Consider the following 19,009-nt stretch of genomic DNA (forward strand, 5'->3'; position numbering starts at 1 on the left):
ATTGGCATTGAAAACCATGGAGAAAAATCCTCAGACTAAGTCAACTCACAAAACAAAATTTAGCATGTCTAGCCTATGAAATACTGGGGAAATATTTGTATTGATTAATATGATTAACATAAATATCACTTTCCTCAATCATATTATTTTGTGTACAAGCACAGACTTTGGTCGCACTTGAACATTTTCATAATTGAAATGGATACTCAATATTTTACCATTTTTGAGGTATTAACATTATGTCTTGTGAGGAAATTTTACAAAGCCCTTAGTTCATATATTTTGTACCAGATTAAGTCATTTTTTATATTGTATATTACATTACTTTAAGCAGGTAAGATAAATACAATTAATATTAGTTTTTCATGAATATGTGTGCATTAATGTATATGAGTGTATGAACTAAATAAAAGTGGTGAATAAAATTTTTCTTCTTTAAAATGAAATAAGTTGAGTGATAATTGTGATGAATATTTATTTTTATTTAAAATAGATTCTTCTCTCATACAAGACATCTCAACCACAGTTTCCCCTTCTGCCACTACTCTGAGATCATATTCACCTCCCTTCTCCCGCAGATTCACCCCCCTCTGTTTCCATTCAGAAAAAGAAGAGGTCTCCAAGAAACAAAAGCAAACACCACAAAGAAGATACAATAAAACATGAAAAAGCCTGTATACATAGGCCTGGACAAGGCAAGCCAACAGGAGGGAAAGTATCCTAAGAGCAGGCTAAAGAGCCAGAGACAGACCTCCTCCTATTGTTAGGACTCTCACAAAAACATCAAGCTAACAACAATAACATATATGGAGAGGACTTGGAGCAGATCCATGCAGTCCTGATCATTTCTGCTTTACCCTCTGTGAGCCCATGTGAGACTTGCTTAGTAGAATCAGTGGACCATGTTCCGCTAGACTTATTTATCTCCTCAGCTTCCTACAATCTTTCCTGTTCCTCTTCTATGGGGTTCCCCAGTCACTAGGGTAAAGAACTGAGTATAGCCCTCCAATTTATACTCTCTCTTCACATGCCTGTGGGTTTCTGTATGTAATCCCAATTGCTGCACAGAAATCTCTCTAACGGTGACTCACAAGAAATCAATCTATAAGTAGAGCTGAATATTATTAGGAATCATTTCGTTTTTCCCTTGCCATGTTTGGTTACACTCTAGGTGACTGATCTATCTTGTCTCCTGTTCCTGGAAATCCAGGCAAGGTAGGGTATGGATTTTCTCTTGGAGTAAGCCTCAAGTTAACTCAGACATTGTTTGGCCAAACCCACAAGTTCTGTGCCAAAAATTATCACAGCACATCTTCCAGGCAGGACATATTGTAGGTTGAAAGTTATGTGACTGGGTTTGTTTGTCTTTCCATAGCATGCAAAGTGCCAAAGAGACTAAAAAGCAAAGGTGAAGGCTTCATGCAGGCTCTTGCTCCGCCTTTGTATTTGAGTGAGCCTTGTAGATGAGATTGTACACTGCAATAAGACCAAGCTGACAGTATTCAGGGAGCAGCCCTCTGTCCTAGCATCAGCCAGGGCTATTCAGGCAACTTCATGGAAATTCCTAGTTCAAAAATTTCAACTGCAGTAGGTGTGCACACAGTCTCCAAGTACCGCACCATGCCAGCAGTCTCTCCCCAAACTCTTATCCTAAATCTCATCCCACTTAACCCCTACCACTCCTCTCCTTACCTCCCCTCAGTACTCCTGCAAAATCTATTCTATTTTCCCATTACAGGGAAATCCATGCACCACCCTACCTGATATGCCCTCTTCCTGGACCTCTTTCAATTTAAACTCTCTGGGCCTGTGGATTGTAGCTTGAATATCATGTTTAATAGCTAATATCCACATTTATAAATGCATATCATACTTGCTTTTTGGTGTCTGGGCTCCTCACTTAGGATGACTTTTTTTCTATTTCTATTTGCTTTAAAGTTTAATGACATATTTTCTAACAGCAAGCAATATTTTATTGTGTAAATACACCACATTTTATTCACCTATTCTTTAATTGAGGGACATGTAAGTTGGTTTGAGTGTTTGGCTATTATTAGTAAAGCTGTAATAAACAGTTGGGTAAATGTCTTTGTTGAAGGATGGGTATGCCCCAAGATTTTTTGGTGCTTTGCTTTGCTTTTGACATATTCTCCAGGGTACTGTAGCTGTATCTTGAAGTAGAGTGATTTCAAATTACTTGAAGAATCGCCACATTGATATCTACAGTGCCTATAAGAATTTGCATTCCCATCAGCAGTGAAGTATGGGAATTTTTATTTTGAGGCTGTTGATCCAGTTAGACTTTATTTTGATCATTAAAATCTTAACAGAAAAAAATTCAATTGAACTTCAATAAGAAATTTCAATCATAATCAGTTATAAAAAGATACTGAAACAATCTTTGTTTTATTGAGAGGTTAAAGTAAAAGTTTTATTTTATGGACATAAACACTTTTGCTAAAAGTCTTTTCATTGCTTCTTTTACATCTTTGTTTCTTAGACTGTAGATGATAGGATTCAGCATTGGAATCACAATGGCATATTTCAGAATATGTTCCTCTCATTCTGAAAGGTGTAAAATGGAACCTTAAAGTAGTTTGGATTTGTATTTATCTGATGATTAGGGATCCTGAACATTTCTTTAAGTGTTTCTCAGCCTTTTGCATTTCATCTCTTGAGAATTCTGTTTATATATGTGCCCCATTTTTAAATTGGTTTATTTTCATATCTACTTTCCTGAGTTCTACATTAGTCCTCTATTAAATGTGGAGCTAGTAAAAACCTTTTCTCAAATCTGCGTTCTTCCAATTTATGGTGCCTTTTACCTTGCAGAAGGTAAGGTAAAGATTTATGAGGTCACATTTAAGATTCATGAGGTCACATTTATTATTTGTTGACCTTAATGCCTGCTCTGTTGATATTGTGTATTCTGAATGTTTCCTCCTATGCCATTGGGAACATGGCTGTTCCCTCTTTCTCTTCTATCCAATTCAATGTGTAGAGTTTTATTTTGAGGCTGTTGATCCAGTTAGACTTTATTTTGATCATTAAAATCTTAACAGAAAAAATTCAATTGAACTTAAATAAGAAATTTCAATCATAATCAGTTATAAAAAGATACTGAAACTAAATCTTTGTTTTATTGAGAGGTTAAAGTAAAAGTTTTATTTTATGGACATAAACACTTTTGCTAAAAGTCTTTTCATTGCTTCTTTTACATCTTTGTTTCTTAGACTGTAGATGATAGGATTCAGCATTGGGATCACAATGGCATAAAATGTGGACACTATCATATCATGCTCCAATATATAGCTGGAACTTGGTCTCATATACATGAAGAAGATTGTTCCATAATATATGGACACTCCAGTGAGGTGAGAGCCACATGTAGAGAAAACTTTTTGTCTCCCCTCAGCAGAATTCATTTTCAAAATAGCAAACAGGATGAAGCTATAAGAGATGATGATGATCAAAATAGTGACTACCTCAATGGAGCTCACAAAGATGAAGAGTAGAAGTTCATTCATTTTAGTGTCAGAACAAGAAATAGCCAGTAGAGGAGGAATATCACAGAAAAAATGTTTAATTTCATTGGAGTCACAAAAAGATAGGCTAGCAGTTGCTGCTGTATGGATAGATGCATGCAGAATTCCACCAACATTGGAGGCAATGATGAGTGACATGTAGACTCTAGGTGACATGCTCACTGCATATAGAAGAGGGTTGTAAATAGCTACATAGCGGTCATAAGCCATTGCAGCCAAGAGAAAACACTCTGTGGTTCCACAGCCAACAGCAAGAAACATCTGTGTTGCACATCCAATGAATGAAATCACTTTCCTCTTTGACATAAAATCTATTAACATTTTTGGGGTGATAATGGTAGAAAAGCAAGCATCTATGAATGATAAAACACCTAGAAAATAGTACATTGGGTTGTGGAGCTGAGGATCCCCAATGACTACTGCAATCAATCCTATGTTTCCCATGAGTGTGAAAAGATAAATCATTAGAAATAGGAAAAAAAGAATGATCTGAATTTCAGCATTGTCTGTGAGGCCCCTCAGGATGAAAAAAGACACATCAGTGATATTCTCCATTCTGAAATCTTAGACAGCCATTTTAAAGTCATTCAGAAGGTCACTATTCATAATACTAAAATAGCAAAGATTCTTGGAGTCAAAGTTTGACCTTTCTTTCTTCATTTATCAACTGATGGTATAAATGCTCATGTGAAAATACAGAATCCAGGGGAAGGATTGTGTTCATGCTCTGATGAACTTAGGTTTTGCTTAAAGCCATCAGCTCTAACAGCCAGTTCATTCCTGCTTTCAATTACTTATTTTCATTTTAAATTCAATTAAAGTCAAAGTTAAGGATCAAGAGTGGTAGTATAAACTGGGAATGTGGTAGACTGTTGGAACCTGAAAGTCATCCTCACAATTATGAGATTAGTTTGAAGCACATGAGGTTGTCAAATCAAAAAATAAACAAATTGAGAGGGTAAAAGTTTCTCTTACATTCCAGATAATAAAATTTTCTATCAGTTACAGATCACAGGATTCAAATGTAGATATCTAGATCTTTCAGCTATTTGGTTAAATGATTTGCTATAATCTTCTCTCCAATAAAATTTGAAATTGATTTCACGATGTAAGTATAAATGTTGAGGAAAAACATGTTAAGAGCACTGTTGTAGAAAGCTATGTTAGTTTTACAATGTGCTGGAAAAAAGATGATAGAGAAAAAGAACCATACATCATAATATTGTACACAGTATTTTAAATTAATTTTATCTCTCTTAGATATTATATAATATGTTAATAAAATTGGTAGCTGGTGAGATGCCTCACAGAATAAAGTACTTACTGCCAAACTGGAAACCAGAGTTTAATTCCTGAGAATTTACATGCTGCAAGGAGTGAACCAAACACTTCAACTTTTTCCTATGATCCCACATACATGCCTTCACACATTCATGACATTCCGCTAAAAATGAACAAAATATATGTATTTTATATAAATTAATATATTAATAAAACTAATAAATAATTGAAGAAGAAAATGGGCTATGAAAATAACATGACAATAGATCAAACCTCTTAAAATCTTTGCACATTATCTGTTACCAGGGATAATCAATAAATTAGTTAGACTTACCAAAGGCCTGCCCCAAACTATTGGTATCATCTATGTCAGAAGAGGCTTTTGATTTTAATTAGTGAAAAAATAATGAAGTCACATATTAACAAGCTCTGGGACAGAATTCCAGATTGCCTGAAAGAACTGTCAATACTGGAAACTATTGTGGCAGCATCTTTTGAAATGTCAAAGAAATTATGATAAAAATGAATTACTTATCTCCATTCTCTCCGTCCATTCCTTCCTCCCTTCTCTCCTATTTTTCTCTTTTCTTTTTTCCTCTTCTCCTCTACTCCCTTTGTCCTTCCTTTTTTATCTTGCTTTTTCTTTCTTTCCTTTACCTCCAAGTTTTTCTTCCATTACTCATTCTTTTCATTTAAAACATTGGAACATTTACAGCAGAAAATTTTAAATGGGTACATACATATGTAATTAAATACAAATCCCATGTAAGTATTGATTTGGAGACAAGGATACTTAATGTTAAAAACAGAAATGATAAGAACAATAAATTTGTTTCAATTACATAAATCATGAATTTCTGTGGCAAATATAAATTAAGTGTGGAATAATGCAAACAGGGAAAATCAATTATACTTTTAGGTATTATTCTTTGTGAAAATAAAATAAAAGAAACCAAAAAATCATCACGGAATCAGTAGTAATAGGAGTGACTTCAAAATTGTGTAGCTAACTGGAAAAAATTACTATTTTTTAGGTTATTTCAAATGCTGTCTCCCAAAGTATGGTCAGGTAAATTTGTGTTCTCTTCTTATAGGAAGTTCTTCACTGATTATACTTCAGCATGGCATCCTGCTTCATCAATAAATAAATACATAAATAAAGCACATATTCTCTTTAGAAGTATAAGCATAAACCATACATTAAAAAAATTCCTTGATGGTTTTCCACATGTGCTCACACTGACCTAGGCAGACTTCTGCATAAACAAGATTTCAGTAAATACATCATAGTCCCCATTTCAATAGGTACTAATTCAAATGTGTCCTTGATATTTAATTATAAACAGTTCATTGAGTATACAATAGCATATTTTATATTGACTTGTAGGATTCGTAAAATGTTCTAAGTCTACGCTTAAAAAGTATCCTACCTGAGGAAGAACAAATACAGGTTAAATTACAGGACAAATATGGTTCTCTGAGATTGTTTATATTTGCTGACTTTGCCATGAAAGCCACAGGAAATTCTCCTGGGAAGGAATAGTTCTAATTATATTCTACTTCAGTCTGTGATGTGTTAGTTTAGCAATTAAAAAAATAAGTAGTTGAAAAACAATATAATATATGCAGGCAAGTTATAGATCATAAAAAAACTAGTGTCAAAAATAATGAATTAGGAAAATAAATGTTTTCAGTATGAAATAAGAAATCTTAAAAAGAAGACAAAATTTTGCAATATAGCTTTGATAGTGTTTCACAATTTGTTTCATGGTCATAGTCTATGCTGTTTATATTGAAAAAGTCAGTGATTATTATGAGTTATATTAACATGCAATCATAACATTCTTACAAAATACAACAGAGATAATTAGAGTCATTCAGAGCCTTTATATTTTGCGTAATTAAAACTCCTATTTTAAAATGAATAAAAATTTAAATTTGAGAATATCAGAGTATTATTCCTTCCCAGTAAAAGGCAAATAAAAATGCTACTTCCCATACTGGTATGACACAATCTTTTTTTTTCTTTGCATTTCCTTTTTTTTTAATTTATTGATATATTTATTTACATTTCAAATGATTTCCCCTTTTCTGGACCCCCACTCCCCGAAAGTCCCATCAGTCCCCTTCCCTCCCCGTTTTCCCACCCAACCCTTCCCACTTCTCTGTTCTGATTTTGTTCTATACTGCTTCACTGAGTCTTTCCAGAACAAGGGGCCACTCCTCCGTTCTTCTTGTACCTCATTTGATGTGTAGATTATGTTTGGGGTATTCCAGTTTTCTAGGTTAATATCCACTTATTAGTGACTGCATACCATGATTCATCTTTTGAGTCTGGGTTACCTCACTTAGTATGATGTTCTCCAGCTCCATCCATTTGCCTAAGAATTTCATGAATTCATTGTTTCTAATGGCTGAATAGTACTCCATTTATATATATATATATATATATATATATATATATATATATATATATATATACCACATTTTTTGCATCCACTCTTCTGTTGAGGGATGCCTGGGTTCTTTCCAACTTCTGGCAATTATAAATAGGGCTGCTATGAACATAGTAGAACATGTATCCTTATTACATGCTGGGGAATCTTTTGGGTATATGCCCAGGAGTGGTATAGCAGGATCTTCTGGAAGTGAGGTGCCCAGTTTTCGGAGGAACAGCCAGACTGATTTCCAGAGTGGTTGTACCAATTTGCAACCCCACCAGCAGTGGAGGAGTGTTCCTCTTTCTCCACATCCTCGCCAACAGCTGCTGTCTCCTAAATTTTTAATCTTAGCCATTCTGACTAGTGTAAGGTGAAATCTCAGGGTTGTTTTGATTTGGATTTCCCTAATGACTAATGAAGTTGAGCATTTTTTAAGATGTTTCTCCGCCATCCGAAATTCTTCAGGTGAGAATTCTTTGTTTAACTCTGTACCCCATTTTTTAATAGGGTTGTTTGGTTTTCTGGAGTCTAACTTCTTGAGTTCTTTATATATATTGGATATTAGCCCTCTATCTGATGTAGGATTGGTGAAGATCTTTTCCCAGTTTGTTGGTTGCCGATCTGTCCTTTTGATTGTGTCCTTTGCCTTACAGAAACTTTGTAATTTTATGAGGTCCCATTTGTCAATTCTTGATCTTAGAGCATATGCTATTGGTGTTCTGTTCAGAAACTTTCTCCCTGTACCGATGTCCTCAAGGGTCTTCCCCAGTTTCTTTTCTAGTAGCTTCAGAGTGTCTGGCTTTATGTGGAGGTCCTTGATCCATTTGGATTTGAGCTTAGTACAAGGAGACAAGGATGGATCAATTCGCATTCTTCTGCATGCTGACCTCCAGTTGAACCAGCACCATTTGTTGAAAAGGCTATCTTTTTTCCATTGGATGTTTTCAGCCCCTTTGTCGAGGATCAAGTGGCCATAGGTGTGTGGATTCATTTCTGGATCTTCAATCCTGTTCCATTGATCCTCCTGCCTGTCACTGTACCAATACCATGCAGTTTTTAACACTATTGCTCTGTAGTATTGCTTGAGGTCAGGGATACTGATTCCCCCAGAATTTCTTTTGTTGCTGAGAATAGTTTTAGCTATCCTGGGTTTTTTTTTTATTCCAGATGAATTTGGTAATTGCTCTTTCTAACTCTGTGAAGAATTGAGTTGGGATTTTGATGGGTATTGCATCTTTTAGTCACAGCACTTAAGAGACAGAGGCAGGCAGATCTCCATTTAATTTTATGTCCAACCTGGTTTTTAGAGAAATTCTATGACAGCCAAGACTACACAAACAAACTCTGTCTTATCAAACAAAAAACCCAAATAATATTGCTAGAAATATTGAGTAGACAAAAGCAGTAGGATATTCCTTAAGATGTTGTAAAGCTTGATATGTCAAAGATTAGGATCCCAACTTTCAGTCTACTCATCTGAAGTGTTACGCATACTTGCAGACATACCTATATGGTTCCTTATATACATATGATGTATGTACTCCCATGAAAGTGTACTATATATACTCATCAAGTATTCAGCCATTAAGCCAGGTCCCCATCACACCTTTTTGTACGTGTAAATAAAGATACTATAGTAAATGTGTCCATGGTTTATGTGGAATATAAACTGTATTGACTAGGTTTAGTTTTTGTTTTTTTTTTGTTTGTTTTTAAGTTTGTTTGCTATTTTATGTTAACTTGACACATGCTATAATGAGAGGAGAAAACTCAATATAAAAGATGCTTCCAGAAGATCAGGCTATAAGAAGACAATTGTGTAAGTCATTTTCTTTTAAGATATGATGAAAGTTTTTTTTATTGATATATTTATTTACATTTCAAATGATTTCCCCTTTTCTGGACCCCTACTCCCTAAAGTCCCATCAGTCCCCTTCCCTCCCCCTGTTTTCCCACCCAACCCTTCCCACTTCCCTGTTCTGATTTTGCTCTATACTGCTTCACTGAGTCTTTCCAGAACAAGGGGCCACTCCTCCATTCTTCTTGTACCTCATTTGATGTATGGATTATGTTTTGGGTATTCCAGTTTTCTAGGTTAATATCCACTTATTAGTGAGTGCATACCATGATTCATCTTTTGAGTCTGGGTTACCTCACTTTTTGGTTGGTATGTGTGTGTGTGTGTGTGTTTCAATTCTCTAAGGTCAGCATTTTTCTCCTGATCTTTATTTTTTATTAAACTATTTTATTTACTTATATTCCAAATGTTGCCTCCTTTCAAGTCTTCCTCTCAGAGTTCAGTTCTATTCTTCACCTCCCCCTGACTCTGAAAGAGTATTCCCTCACCCACCTACTACCCACTTCCACTTCACCACAACACTGCATTCCTCTTCCCTGAGGCATCAAGTTTCTACAGAATTAGAAGCATTCTCCCTTACTGAAGCCAGACAGTTCTCTGCCACATATGTTCCAGGCATCATGGACCAGCCCATTAATTCTCTTTGGTTGGTGGCTTTGTCATTGGGAACTTTGAGGGGTCTGGGTTAGTTGATATTGTTGTTATTCCTTTGGGGTTGAAATGCCCTTCAGTTCCTTTCATCCTTCCCCTAAAACTTCCATAGGGGGCTGCAACCTCAGTCTAATGGTTGGTTGTACGTAGCTGCATCTGTCTCAGTCAGCTACTGGTAGAGACTCTCGCTCTCGGAGGACAACCATGCTAGGCTTTTGTCTGCAAGCACAACAAGGCATCACTATTAGTGTCAAGGTTTGGTGCCTGTAAATGGAATGGATGGGCTTTCCTTCTGCCTCTGCTTCACTCTACATGTACCTACATGGGGTAGAGATTCGAGGAACCTCTAGAACATCCAAGAGACCTGGGAAATGAGAGGCTTCCAGGACTCCTTGGGGAATGATCTTAGCAGAAATGACAAACTGAAAAAAAAAAAAGAAATGACAAACTGTGGAGAGATGGAACCTGAAGAGACAACTTCCAGTAGATAGGGCCACCAGTGAAGGAATGGGGTCACCCATCTATCTTCAAAATTTTGAACCCAGAATAGTTTCTGTATAAAAGCAATTTAAGGCATTTTTTTTAGTCATTAATCTTGGAGGGTCAAGTCCACTGTGGGTGATGACACAGCTGAGGTCATGATCCTGGGTTCTATAAGAAAGCAGGCTAGGCAAGCCCCAAGAAGCAAGCAAATAAATAGCACTGATCCTTGGCCTCTGCATCAGCTCCTCCCACCTAGTTCCAGCCCACATTCAGGATATATAAACCAAATAAACCCTTTCTTCCCCATGTTGCATTTTGTCATGGTGTTTTATCACAACAATAGAAACAACTAGTACATAAACTTCTTAGTCATTTATGTAAGTGTTAATCACTGTTGTTATGGAATCACAAGTAACACTGTGCTCAACTTTGCAAGAAAGCTTTATCTTTTCCAGATCCTTACATAATTTGAATTTTCACAAGTCACACATGAAAGTCCTACTGTTTCACAACAACAACATGAGCACATTGCAGGTAGCCCTGACATGTTCATTCAATTATGCTGGAGTGTTTCTGTTATTTTAATTTGCACTTTACTGACCAATGAGGCCTGAAAAATATTTTCATACATTTCTCATTTCACATGTGTTACTTTGTTTGTCTGAGATGGGGTCTGTCTACGGGGGCATTATGGCCCTGAACTCTATGTTCTCATGTTACTATTTTCTCAAATGCTGTATTTAAAGATGTGGTCTCATGTCTAGCTTCATGGGACTCCTTGTCTTCTGTACATCTTCTCTCTTAATGTGCTCCCTCCAGGTTAGTTGGCTCTATTAATATTTTATTTATGAAGTTTGTTTTGCTACTGGTGAATTTCAAATGGTAATCCTATGTTTGGGAAATCAGTCTTTAATTAATATGTCTTTTGTTAATAGTAATTTTCCTGTTTATGTCTTGTTTTTAGGTGATTCATTTAAAATTTATTTTTTATAGTAGTTTTGGATGGTATTCAGAATGGTTATGAGATACTCTAAGGAAATGTTTTTCCCTCTGGGTCAAAGAATAGAAATTATTTTTCGCCATAGGTGGAGACATGACAATTTGAACTGGTTCAAACATTAGAACAGTGTCTGTTATGGTTCCCTCTAAGTCTTAATACAACTTGGCCTGTCAATCATCTGGCAAAAGATACCAGGATGGCTGATTTTCATAGCACTATGCTAAGGGTGTGGGAAAAACAAATAATTTCTTAGTTATTTATATATTTTCACAATTATCATAATGTTTCTTTTTCAGAGTAATATAGCTTATTATGTACACTTGTATATTATCTATTCCAATTCATTTTTATACTTTTAAATCTATTTCGCATGTGAATTAAAAGTATAATGTTTTTAAATTTATACATTTAGTTAGTAATCTTTATTGAAATTTTATGTATATTTTAATAAACTGTTTATTTAGTATCTTTGCGTACATTTACAGAATAATTAGTAATAAATATTATGTTTCAAGAGTTGAAGCTGGATTTTTGGATTTGTTAGGTCTTTGACAGAGAATTAAAGCTAGAGTTATGTTTTTAACCATTAAATTTATTTTTCAGTCACAAGCATATGCTTTTTCTATTGGGGGTTAATTGGTTACAATGTCTAATTTTTATTCTTACAGGCATTTGTATTATTTTATTATGAAATTGTATTTTTGAAAGTTATTCATTTGCTTACTGTGGTGGGGGGAGGGGCAATGGCACATGGGTACTATTCTTTCCCTAAGGAATTTCAGTGTGTTCTTCATTGTGGAGTCCCTGAGGACTTCTGGGGTGCTCAAGGGCATAATATAAGAGGGAGGGAATATGTAATGTTTAGACCTTTTCTCCCTCAACTGTAACTTATTTTCTAAAGGTAAGAAGAGAAGCTTCCTACTGCATATGAAATATTTCAAAGACATAACTTTTAATTCAAAAATGAAATGTCTGTGTACTATTATTGAAGTATTTATAGAAGGCTGCATTGAGGAGCATTGCCACACAAAGAGGTAGAATGTCCCACAAATATTGCTCACACAACCTGTTAAGAATTTTCTTTAACACACTTGAGAAAGCATAGCACAATAAGAGGAAACTATTCACGAGCATATGTATAATTTAGAAAAACTACAAAATAGTTGTTGGTTACTTAAAATTCAAGTATTTACTATAATTTTCCTTATTGAGGTTTTAAATAGTATGGATTTATTGTTCTACGTGAAAATTAATCAAATCAAAGACTGATTTGTGAAATACTTTGCAAAAGTGGAAAATTTATTTTATGCTGTTTCTAGAGAAATAATATTCCTATGTTATGATATGCCAAAGTGTGTTTACAGAAAACTAGACATGAATCTTGACTTAGTTGTGAACTGTATGACTACATCATACATACATTCTTAGACTAGACCAGTAAAGCTTTTCTCCTCAATTAAACAATAGTGAATCATTTCTTCAGCATGCTTTTATATAAATTTAAAGTATAAATAAGAAAATGAACTTTACATGCTATTGCATGTCAAATATGTCAAACACTTCCTCATGCACACATGCACACACACACACACACACACACACACACACACACACACACACACAGATGTGCAGGCACATTCACACACACAATTAGTTCTAGCTTCCCAAAATATTTAGTGGAAACATTTGTGTTTGTGTTTAGAGATCCATGGAGATCGTGTCTGAATTTCCCAATTAATATCAGCCATGCCTCCCTCCTGTGTCTCACAGCAAATTACACAGTTACTATGGTGAGGCACCTTCCAAAATAATTAGTTCTCTGGGAAGTAAAGAAATTAAAGACTGTTGCTATATTAGAAAATGTTGCTTTGAGTGTCAATCAACATGTCCAAGATATTTTATAATGATTCCCACCCATTTAGACACTGATTAACTGAAGGACACTTAAAAATTATATGCATAATTTTTACTTTCTTAAGTTTTTATTCACCTAATTCATATTGTGTTCTGGGTTTCCCCCAAAAATATTATAGTTTATAAAGCTATAGTTTGAGCATGTATAATGTTTTTAATAACAAGTACAATCTTAATCGTGTTTCTTTAATACATATGCATATTTGCTTGTAATAATATAAATATTTTTTCTGATATAATCATTCAGGGACTAGAGTGATGACCCCATCTTTAAGATTGCTTACTGAGAGCATTCAAATTCAATTTATAGCACCAACATCAGTTATCTCAGAAACACCTATAACTCCAGCTTTAAAAGAAACAATTTTTTGACACTCTGGTTATCTGTCTACATGTGGTACATGCTCACAGAAATAAATACCATAAAATTATGTATTTATACACTTTATGAATAAAATTTTATATATAAACATAAATTACTATGTTGATCTATATATTTTTGTGTATAATATATGAGATATGCTAATTTACTATGACAGTATAAATAACCTTACATTTTAAAGTTAAGAATCTTGGAACATTAGGAAAAATTATGTTTTATTTGTTCATTTATAATTTCACACTTACAAATCCATTGATTCTGTATTTTAGAGAAATCTTCCACTAAAAGACACAACATTCTTTAGAAAGAATAATTGTCAATGAGTTTATTAACTATCTCCTTTCCCATTTGAAACTTCCATATGACAAAATACACTGTGTTTAGTATTCAAAGAAAATCAATTAGTTGAGTGCATGACATGATAGGTATTTCCCTCTGGTAAATATAGTTTGGAAGAAGTCCTGATAAAAGAAAAACAGTCTCTTAATACTGAACACTCCACCATCGCCTTTGATTATTTTTTCCTTTTCAGAACTAGTGTAACCAAATTCTCCAATTCGACATAGCAAAATTAAAAGCAAAGACTTAAAAAAAAAAAAAAGGTACCTCAAATGTGACCACATTGAGAAGAGGTGCAAAGAGATCCTGTAACCTCAGTGACACCGTTCTGTCCATCTTCATAGTCCTGACATAAGTTAAACAGAGAACCAGAGGAGCATTACATCTAAGTAGTCCCTGTAGGATGTGGTTCCATCATAACTAGGGAGCTCTATGCTCATCCTTCTCAATGGATGGAAAAGTTGATAGAATTGGGGGAAATTGCTTTCATGGTGACAGTTCTTCCTTTTGATTGGTAAATTTTCCTTTTTCCAGCACCAGTCTCATGGAACATCTGCATTTCTCTGTCGTCCATCTTTTCAGTAGACTGATAATAGACAGAGAAACATAAACAGCTCTTTAGAATATCTTTTTTTCTGCCAGTACTTGCACAAGGAACTGAATCTGTGCCTCTTTAATGATTGAGCACTACATTGATGTGTATTATCATTCTTCATTTGTAAATCCTTTTGGAAATAACATTGCATCTACTATTTTCATTTCAACACACAAGTACTCTTCCATAACATAATTAATATTGAACATTTTGGTTTCAAAAAGTTTGTGTAATGTGATTTTGTTACTTGGGGGAAAATCACTCTGTGCAAGTAATTCTACTGGTATTTATTGAATAATGGATTTTTCATAGTATTTTCAGACACTTCATTAAAGCCATATTATTTTTGTGATGTGTCTGTGAATTTCACCCAAATTCTTTTAATGATTTTTCATTAATAATTGGCATATTATCCAATAAATCTCACACTAGTATTAACTTGAAAGCCAGAAAAAATACAAGAAGTGGAAAATCAAGAGTCTACAAATTAACAATTGATGATAAAATATTAATTTATTTAGAATAAATTAATTAGAATAAAATATTAATAAGCAACAAGAATATCTTTTCTTTTACCCTTTTGCTTTTACAGATTTCAAAGAATATTCAAATTCTGCAAAGATATATCTCTGTCCATCACTGAGACTTCCGTGAGTGTGGAAAGGGAAAGTGTCTGAAAACTATATGAAGATGCTTTTGTGACAAAGCATGGCACAAATTAATTACGAAAATGTGAACACACACTATTTCACATCTAGTCAATTGAGAACAGTTATGTTTGAATTGTGGGAAGAACTGGAATTAACATAATTGCATTGGCTATTTTTAACCTAAGAAATTTACACAACTGACAAATAATCTTTCTTCAATTTATTTAAAAAGAGTAATGCATCTACTCAGACTCACTTTACTGACAATCCTGTTTCAAAATATGATGAGAATATGAATTGATTTTAAGTCTATAGGTTGTTGTCTTTAGAATCTATAAGTAAGGCAAGAAATGCCAAGAACTCCATCATATATGAATGCAGAAACTACCTATGTGAACAATGTGACTGAAATCACTGTTTTTATACTACTTGGATTCACAGATGATGTTGACATGAACATATTTTTATTTATCTTATTTCTTGCAATATATGTTGTAACTCTGATTGGAAATCTGGGTTTGGTTGTATTGGTCATTGAGGATTTACGGCTCCACAACCCCATGTACTATTTTCTGACTGTTTTGTCATCTTTGGATGCCTGCTTTTCTACAGTACTGACACCCAAAATGTTGGCCAATTTTCTTTCAAAAGATAAATCCATTTCATTTGTTGGATGTGCAACACAGATGCTTCTCTTTGTTACATTTGGAACCACGGAATGCTTTCTTTTGGCAGCAATGGCTTATGACCGTTACTTGGCAATCTACAGCCCACTTCTGTATGCAGTAAAAATGTCGCCGAGGGTCTATGTACCACTCATTATTGCTTCATATACTGGTGGAATTATGCATGCTACAATACACACAGTGGCTACTTTTAGCCTTTCTTTCTGTGCATCCAATGAAATTAGGCATGTCTTCTGTGATATTCCTCCATTGCTTGCACTTTCTTGTTCTGACACCCACTTAAATCAACTTCTGCTCTTCTTCTGTGCAGGATCCATTGAACTAATCACTATCTTCATTGTCCTCGTCTCTTATGGATTTATCCTGTTTGCCATTCTGAAGATTAATTCAGCTGAAGGAAGGAGGAAAATATTTTCTACATGTGGAGCTCACCTAACAGGTGTCTCCATTTTTCATGGGACAATCCTTTTCATGTATGTAAGGCCTAGTTCCAACTACTCACTTGAACAGGACATGGTAGTATCAACATTTTATACCATTGTGATTCCCATGCTAAATCCTATCATCTACAGTTTGAGAAACAAAGATGTAAAAGAAGCACTGAGAAAGTTACTCAAGAGAAAATTGATTCATGAATGAAACACATTTTAAAATTGATTGGAGTAAACCTAAAACTCAGGTTAGCTTATATGTGTATCATATATAAATATCATTCACATTGTATATCTAACATTCTCCAAAATATTAAGTAATCTTGAATATGGTGTGTAGGAATGTGAATATATGATTTATAGAGCTACATTATCTTTAAATGAAACATATCAGTTAATTATTTATGTATATATGATCCTATTATTATTCAAATTATTCCATCTTTGTTGGGTATGTCAGAAATTATTTATTTCTTATAAGGATTATGTTTGGAAAACAGAAAATTAATATAATTCCTCTTACTTTCTTGTAAAATGTTGCTGAAGCATCATATTTCCTAATATATTACAAACTTTTGCTTTGTACATTATTTTGTGCACTATTGACTTTAAATTATAGGCTTATTTATATCAAAGTCTTTTCTTTCAACTGTAAAACCAGAGAGATGGAATAAAAACTCTAAAATTAATGCCTAGACTATGTAGTAATGTTATTGGAAAGATTTCCATATATTAGCCATGCAAATGAAAGTATAGATTAAACATATCATCTTCAATTGGCTTTTATAAGTTTCTATTTGTTTATCACTACAGTTGGCCTGACTTAATGAAATAATAATTTCTTTAACACTAAAAGTCCTTGCCCAGTTCCCAAACCTATCTTACACTATGTATATAAGAAATGATCTTGCATTTGTTATAATTCCATAAAGCATACTCCTACCCAATAAAAGCCCCATAATATGGAGAAAACATTAACTTTAATTCAAAAATATATTTGTCATATTCAGTTTTCTGTATTTATTTCTATTCCAAAATGTATATTGTTTCCAAAGAGATCACTTTTCTGTGTTCATACCAGAAAATGGCAGCATATTTAATCAAATAAAGTTTTGAATCTGCAGAAAAATTCTCATTCCTCCATCAAAAAGCCTGTCACTCTAATAAAGATAAAGAGTAGCATATAAAGTTAGTGACAGAATAAATAGCAATGGTTATGGTAATGCTTTTATATTTTAACTACAAATTTGCTCAGAATTAAAATCAAGAAGACAATCACTTAAACATTAAAGATGACTAGAACCACTGGGCTATTATCATAGTATATTTTGTACAAAAATTATATTGATTAGTGAAAGACAGTAATGTAAATTATAGAATCAAACAGTGGAATACCCTTGAACGTGAAGAAGAGATGCTTTGTTAACTAATATGATGACCTTGAATGAGGTGTGTGAACTTGTTTTGCTCTAGCTTCACCACTCCTCATTGTTGGTCTCCGAGTACATAATAGAGGCCCTGCTCTCAGTGGGTAGGACAAATCTAGTGGTCTTAGAGTAACCCAATTGACAGACAGAGAAATGTTGAGAATTTAAGATGGTAATAAATTCCATGGAATGCAAATTAAATATAAAAATGAGGATGGATAATACAATTTTAAATAGGGTAGTGAAGAAGAATCATTTATTTTTTTATTCGATATATTTTTATTTACATTTAAAATGATTTCCCCTTTTCTGGCTTAAAACAAGCAAACATGAAATAAAAATTGCAGTTGTGTTCAAGCAAAAAAAATCAGAAAGAAGAAAAATAGAAATATTCATACAGTACAAGGACAGTCTTCAGGTGAAAGAGGGATGAGTTAGCATATGAAAAGATTAGAGTCACTGCTGTTTTCTACCATGAAACAAATGGGAAGATTTTTCCTTTTACTATTCATGTGATGAGAATTATAATGAGTCTGTGAAAGAAAATAAAACTCACAATTTAACAGTATAGTTTTGCTAAATTGTTGAAATCTTTATCTAAAATTATATTTTAGAAAATGAAATAAGATGCTTCATCAATAAATTTCCATAAGGAAATGTAGGCCCTCTGTCTAATACAGTAACAGAGGAAATGTCAAGTAGAATCTACACGCAGTTCTTATTTTCAATCACACTTTCCTAATGTTTGGAAGTAATAAGAATATTCTATCATAAGTCTTAAATTTTTTCTTGAACCATAAGAATAACATTAAGGACTGGAGGACATCTTTCCTTTGAGAGGTTTTTATTATAGCATGATTTAACTCTATACAATTTTTTGAGATTGTAATATTATTATATTTCTCAATTTCCTTTTGTTCCTGCAAACTCTTTCATATGGCTCCCCCAACTCTTTCAAATTTATTACCTTTTTAAAAATATTTCATTACATGAATATGTATATGTATATATATATATATATTCATCAATATAAATTGTTCATTTATTTAAAACTGCTTACATGTATACTTTAAGGAATAACCATTTGGTACTGAATAGACAATTGATATAATTTTTCCACAAGAAGACTTGTTATTCACTTTTTTTAGCATGTCCATTGGCATCTTCCTTGTTTGGTCATGTTTACAGAGTTTTGTTGGTGATACTATTGAAGTTAAAAATTCATAATGTGAAACAAACTCTCACAACAAACTCATTGATCTTCTGTCTCTTACTCTTTTCTGCCTCGTCTTCTACCATGTTCCCTGAGATTTGGGTTTGGCAAGG

General features: G+C 33.7%; 2 protein-coding genes across 2 annotated transcripts; one reads left to right on the forward strand and one right to left on the reverse strand.

Annotated features, from left to right (window-relative positions):
• Positions 1–3,164: 3,164 nt before the first annotated feature.
• LOC127684295 (olfactory receptor 141-like) lies at positions 3,165–4,100 on the reverse strand. Its single transcript, XM_052181247.1, has one exon. It carries the CDS (start codon positions 4,098–4,100, stop codon positions 3,165–3,167), a length of 936 nt encoding a protein of 311 aa, XP_052037207.1.
• An 11,389-nt stretch (positions 4,101–15,489) lies between these two features.
• LOC127684296 (olfactory receptor 1102) lies at positions 15,490–16,464 on the forward strand. The gene has a single exon (XM_052181248.1). The coding sequence runs from the start codon at positions 15,490–15,492 to the stop codon at positions 16,462–16,464; it is 975 nt and encodes a 324-aa protein (XP_052037208.1).
• Positions 16,465–19,009: the final 2,545 nt, after the last annotated feature.

The sequence above is a fragment of the Apodemus sylvaticus genome, chromosome 5 (assembly GCF_947179515.1).
Source record: "Apodemus sylvaticus chromosome 5, mApoSyl1.1, whole genome shotgun sequence".
In the NCBI taxonomy this organism is placed as follows: Eukaryota; Metazoa; Chordata; class Mammalia; order Rodentia; family Muridae; genus Apodemus; species Apodemus sylvaticus.

Bases quoted from the DNA above. Each gene is read 5' to 3' on its own strand.
- LOC127684295 (XM_052181247.1), bottom strand. From the start codon at position 4,100: ATGGAGAATATCACTGATGTGTCTTTTTTCATCCTGAGGGGCCTCACA.
- LOC127684296 (XM_052181248.1), top strand. From the start codon at position 15,490: ATGCCAAGAACTCCATCATATATGAATGCAGAAACTACCTATGTGAAC.